The sequence below is a fragment of the Crocodylus porosus genome, unplaced genomic scaffold (genome assembly GCF_001723895.1).
Source record: "Crocodylus porosus isolate Cpor-Errol unplaced genomic scaffold, CroPor_comp1, whole genome shotgun sequence".
NCBI classification, from domain to species: domain Eukaryota; kingdom Metazoa; phylum Chordata; order Crocodylia; family Crocodylidae; genus Crocodylus; species Crocodylus porosus.
Window position 1 is genome coordinate 55,577 of NW_017728897.1, and position 6,181 is coordinate 61,757.

At 52.6% G+C, this 6,181-nt stretch overlaps 1 protein-coding gene across 4 annotated transcripts in view; it reads right to left on the minus strand.

Moving 5' to 3' along the window:
* OGDH (oxoglutarate dehydrogenase) overlaps positions 1-6,181 on the minus strand; it is a 67,744-nt gene that overhangs the window by 8,089 nt on the left and 53,474 nt on the right. For all 4 annotated transcript variants that reach the window (XM_019556551.1, XM_019556549.1, XM_019556552.1 and 1 more), the window contains 4 exons: positions 4,439-4,567; positions 2,396-2,575; positions 976-1,128; positions 149-251 (listed from right to left, as the gene is read on the minus strand). In XM_019556551.1, the coding sequence (XP_019412096.1) occupies positions 149-251; positions 976-1,128; positions 2,396-2,575; positions 4,439-4,567 (565 nt within the window). The remainder of the gene's footprint in view (positions 1-148; positions 252-975; positions 1,129-2,395; positions 2,576-4,438; positions 4,568-6,181) is intronic.

Sequence of the window (6,181 nt, forward strand, 5' to 3'; positions counted from 1 at the left end):
CCAAGGCCATACAGAACCCCAAGTCTGCAAAAAGGGGTGGCTGTCCATTTCTGAGCTGAGGCCACAACTCTGTGGACACAGGAACGACCTGTGCGTTGTTGCCTGCCCCACAGCTGTGAGGGGCCATCAAGAAGGGGAAGCTACTCACCAGGCCAGGGAGAGTCCAGCCAGTGCTTGATGTGTAGGATCTTCTCATCCTTGGACCTGGCATGGGCTTCTTCACAGATCTTGTCATACTTGGCAATCTCCTCCTGGGAGACAGAAGGCTGGGGGTGAGGGCCACTTCTGGCATCCACCCACCCACATATCACCCAGCCCCAGAGACAAAGCTGTCCCCAGCCCTGGTTTCAATTGCCAGCTCCCAGCAAGCAAAGAAAACTCCAGAAGGAGTGAAAGATGGCCTTCAGCAGCATGGACGCAAGGGCCAAGCTGGCAGCACTGCCCAGTACCATGGAAGGACTGGCTTATCTGACAGCTGCCTGGCCTACCCACCCCCAGCCTCAAGCCAGTCTGATCACACCGACTTCAGAGATGCAATCAAGCATGTTACTCCTACATGGCGCCCACCACTGCAAGCTCCAGCACCCCCAGGGCACCAGCCAGGTCTATGAAAGTTTGCCCCCAGGCCCAAGAAATGCCACAAAACATGGCTGTGCCCAACTGGCCACCATCCTCTCGCCAGCTGTTGCTGCCATCCCATAAGGGCGTGGTGAAGAGGGCACCCCCCATTGTAGAGCTAGCATTTTCCAAGAGGGAGCTTTGAGTCTACTGAGGGGCATCTCAATTCTAGAAAGGTTGAGAACCAATGATCTATTCCAACCCCCTTCCTATGGGTGATCCTGCCTCAGGCAGGGGGCTGGACTAGACGTGACCTCTGGAAGTCCCCGCTTCTCTGTGACTAAGTGCGTGAGAGGAAGCAGATCTTGCTCTCAGGGAAGCAGGTGATCCCTTGGGAGGATTCCCAAGTGCCTGTACCTCATACTCTGGCTGATTCACCACCCCCTGGGAAATCAGCAGCTCAGCATATTTCTGCAGCACAGGCTTCTGCTTCCGGATCTGTTTGTACATCAGTGGCTGGGTGAACATGGGCTCATCCATCTCATTGTGGCCGTTGCGCCTGTAACATACCTAACAAGGCAAAGGGGCCATTAGAAGTTGCCAGCCAATGCTGCCCTGCGTGCCCAGAGCTGCACACAATGCACTGGCTAGGAAGGAAGCCTCACTCATAAGGTCCTACACTTAGTTTCTGCAGAGCCGTGTTGTAGTGGACACAGGGCAAAACCAGAAGACAGTCTGCCATTGACTATCAATACCCAGCAGACCATCAGGGTCCTCAAGAGGGTTACACTAGTGCCACCCCAACCTCCAACAGCACTGCCTTTTACTAAACCAGCCCAGCCCAGCGCCAAGGCTGGGGATTCTCAGGACAGCCTGTTCTGCGGCTTTCCTTCCATTACTACTTCTTTTGGCATGCCTTCACTTCCCACTGAGATCCAGAGAAGAGGGACTTGAACAAGCCACCAAACATGTACAGCACATCTATCATAGCTTGCTTGGATACAGCTTTTATACTGTTCTGCCAACACACAACACCTTGCAAGCCAAGACAAGGCGGTGAGACCTTTCACCTATTCCTTATTTTCATCCGTGTCTACAAGTCTCTTCCCCTCTACACTGGATCGAGAGCATCTTCCATTCTGTTTCCCACCTCAAGGCAGCCAGATGGTTTCCTGCAGGAGCTATTCGTGTGCCCAGCATTGTGGTATGTTGGGGAAAACTTTTCCTTTCCAAATAAACCCACGTGAAAAAGCTAATCTGGGAGGATTATGGGTTGCAAATAAAACTAGCTATAAAAGGGATTGCGGAGGTCAAGGGCTGAGCACATTCATTCACATCCCCATGCAGGCTGGTAATGTGTGCTCTGTCATTGGTTTGCTACCTATGGCCTGTTGTGGCCCCTGATCAGAGCTAGCAGAGGTGTTGTAGACTGGCCTTATCAGCTGTTACATCCACAAATGACTCTAGGGGCTTTTATTTTATCTGAGGAAGTCCAAGACAAGCCAAAGTGACTAGAGATTGGTTTATGGGGATACTGGCAAATTGGATACATCACCAAGAGCAGCTACACCCAGATATAGCTCAGACAAAAATCACTTGTGGTCTTGGTCTACCTGGGAGGGGAACAGATGGCTTCTTTCCTCCTTGAAGGTAGGCCGATCCCAGGACTGACACCTAGAACTGAGGGGTTTGGAGTCTCAGCACCCCCTCAACATAGTCTTAAAACAAAGGGTTAAACAGACATGGCCATGGACCAAAATCCCCTGCAAATGGGATAAAGACCCAAAGTTGCTACTTCCCCACTGGCGAGGGCCCTGGCTCAACCCCAGCCACCTACCAGGTCCACAACAACATCCTTGTGAAAGGTGCTCCTCCACTCAGCTGCCACGTTGCACACATACACCACAGCCTCAGGGTCATCAGCGTTGACGTGGAAGATAGGTGCGTTAACCACACGGGCCACATCGGTGGGGTAAGGTGAGGAACGGGCCATGCGTGGGTCCGTGGTGAAGCCAATCTGAGGCGAGAGGGTGGATAAAGAAGGGCTCGGAGAAGGGAGGCACATGAGGGGCTCAGGTCAGTCAGGGGTGGGCAAGGAGGTACCTCCACGTATCAGATATTGGAAGGTGGCAGGGGGGGAAAAATGGACATGGCGGCTTTGGTGTTGGGGGCAACCTCCAGGCCAGTCACTGGCACAACGAAAAAGGCAAGTCTTGGGGGTTCCTTACTGAATACTTCCCCTCACCTAGCTACTGGACATAGTACCTCCATGGCAGGCCAGGCCAAGAAGCTGCCAGACAAGCTCCTTCTGCCTGCCAGCTCCTTGAGCTAAAGGCACTAGCCTTCTGTGCCAAGAATAGAAGTGTGGAGACTGTCAGGTGGCCAGGGCTTCTTCCCCTTCTCTCCCCCACTGCCTGTGGCCACACAGAGAAAGGGATGGAGTCCTGTCTGCAGCTGGAGCTACAGTTTTGACCCCTTTCACAGCTGAACTGATGGACAGAGCCTCACCTTCAAGGTAACTGAGCTGCAAAACAGAGTTAAAACTGTAGCTTTAGCATTAGAAAAGGTGGGGGGTAGGGAGCAGGGGGCTAAGATTAGGCCCTGTCCACTCTGTGCGGCCATAACTCTGAAAGAAGTAAAGACTTCTTCATTCTGCTTTCCAAGAGTGGCTGATTTGGGTGGTACATGAGATATGAGAAAATACAGCAACTGAGCTGAGTTTGGAACTGCTACAAAAAGAAGGAAGTGAGAGCTGGGGAGGTGGGAAGAGGATTAAAACAGAGTCCACAGGAAAGGCTGTGTATGCAAGAGGGGAGATTGGAGAAAGACTTGTTCACCAAGAGATCAAAAAATTCCATTTCCTGTCCCATCAGTCTCTGCTCAGACACCCGCCCCCCCAGTATAAAGGCACCAAGGAACAGTCATGTCCAACAAATTCCTCCCAGCTCCAAGCAAGACCAGGGCACACTAGAGTGGCCATTTTCAGAGGCACAGCCTCCGCTGGCATGAGCCTGGCTGGGGTAACCGGCTCCCCAAAGGACTCATGACACCTTTCAAAAGGGCTGCGAGGAAGCTATGATCCCTTGGGGAACCATGGTTGGGTCAGGAGTTGACAAGTGTCCCAGTGCTCCTGCTCTCTCAAAGCCAGAGGGTCCTGGCTACAGCCTCTTGCCTCCCCATTCAAGCCCAGACTGATGCCACACAGAAATCATATAAAATGAGGGCTGGAAGGGACCTCAGCAGGTCATCTAGTCCCACCCCCCTGCCCAAAGCAGGGGAGAGGATTGGGGCTGGTCCACCTCCCTAGCCCTCCCTGGGTTTCTGATACATTTGGAGTCAGGAAGGAACCTGACCCCCTGGTCATACAGGTAAAGGGCTGGAGGGGTTTCACCTGCCTCTGTAGTGGGGGCACAGCCTCTACTTGAGAATATATTAACAACCTTTTATAGGAGTAGGGTACTGCCCCACCACCACCCTGCTTGACTAGTGGCCAGCTCAGTTGTGATGCCTTGTGCTCCACCAGGGCTGACGGTAGTTTTACCGAGTGTTTAGATGATGGATGCATTTGGGATGATTTGGACAGGGCTGATCCTGCCTCAGGCAGGTGGTTGCACTAGATGTGATCTCCAGAGGTCCCTTCCACCCCCACTGCTCTAGGACTATGGTAAGATTTTTCTGAGGAGACGAATCGGAGTCCTAGAAGTTCCCATCCCTCTGGTTCCACCCCTACCCTCCTCCCAGCCACCACTGCCTCCACCTTGGCTCACATAATAGAGCCCAGGCATTAAAGGGGAGAACAGCCTGGCATGAGGCCGCTTACGGCACGGTGTCACCATGCTCCAGTCACCAGCTTCTCCTTCCTCCATGGCCTCACCATTACCTGGTTGTTCACCACCACGTGCACAGTCCCATGAGTGGTGTAGGATGGTAGGTCACTCAAATGGAAGGTCTCATACACTATGCCCTGCCCAGCGAATGCTGCATCTCCGTGCAAGAGGATGGACATCACCTGTGAGGGGAGGAGACAAAGGGAGCAGAATCAATGAAGGTGGCCTGATGACCTCCCTATAGCGTGGAAGTCCCTCAAGTTAGGAGCAGGGGAAGGGTTATCAGCTGGCATGGGGCATTGACTGAGAGCCCACAGAAAGTCATGAGATGCGTCCTTGGACCCATCATCTGCACAACCTGACTCTTAACCCATGGACAACTATACTAGTGGGGAGGGCCTCAGGCTGATGGCTTCAGGTACCAATAAGGTCTGGCTTTGGGAGGTGGGATTTGAGTAGACAAGGGGAAAGTCAGGCTGGGCAGGGCTCCAATTCATAGACTGTAAGTCTGGAAGGGACCTTGGAAGATCATCAGGTCCAGCCCCCTGCACCAAGCAGGAAAGATAACCAGGGGTCAGGTGACCCCAGGAAGGTGACTGCCTAGTCTCCTCTTGAAGATTTCCAGGGTAGGCGATTCCATCACTTCTGGAGGAAGCTTATTCCACAGTCTGGACACCCTGACTGTGAAGAAGTTTTTCCTTATGTTGAGCCTGAAATCGATTTTCCAGGATTGGCCACCATTACTCCTGGTTTTCCCCTTGTGTGCCTTGGTGAACAGTTGCTCACCTTCATGCACTCTCCTAGTGTAGTGGTAAGCTGCTACCAGGTCCCCTTCTCAGCCTTCTTTTCTTCTGGCTGAAGAGTCCCAGATCCCTCAACCTTTTCTCGTATGACTTGTCTTCTAAAACTCTGATTATATGGGTGGCCCTTCCTTAGACTCCAACAAGGACGTGGACAAGCTTGAGAAGGTGTGGTGCCCAAAACTGGACACAGTACTCCAGCTGCCATCTCAGTGCCAAGTAGTTCCCTGCACCCACAAAAGCTATCCCCCAAAATAATACTTTAAACCTCACTCCATAGCTAGGAGAACCCTATCCCCTGCACAGAAGCAAGGAGAGAAGGGCATTGCCAACACCGTGCTGCTGCATCAGGAAGCCATAGGTTCCTAGATGCTTAGAAGCTCCTAGGAAGAGGAGCAAGAGGAAGGCAAAACTCTGTGGTTTGTGCCAGCCAGACCTAGGGGAGATATCCCTCCCTGCACCCAAGCCTGGCTATCCTGCGAGGAAGAGCAAGTCACTTTGGGACTTGGCTAGTGGGGGTATGAGCACTCCCAAGTCTAAAACCCCAGCCTTGGCTGTGGCCAATGGCCCAGTGCCTCAGAGGAAGGCAAACTGCCCCAGAAACCAGCAGCATTCACAGTAAGGGTGGGGGGGATAACTCTTTCTGACCCTAACTGGTGTCCAACCAAAGTCCTGAGGCCTGGGATTACCAGACACTTTTCCCACACCCAGGTGTCTCCACTGCAGTCATTCTGGGAGATGCTGAGGGCAGAAAGAACTCATCTCTAGTTACAGAGGAACCCTCCGTGCAAAGAGTGGGATGTGCCATTTCATCAGCCGCCTACCAGCTGTCACATTGGAGTCAGGGTGGTGACTGAACTTCACAAAGCAGCAGCTGATGTCTCACTTGCTCATCCAGCTCCAAGAAAGCGGGTGGTCTCAAGTGAGAAATCCATAAAAAAAAAAAAAAAAAAAATCACAGAAGCGGTGCTGGAAGGGACCTCCAGAGGTCGCATC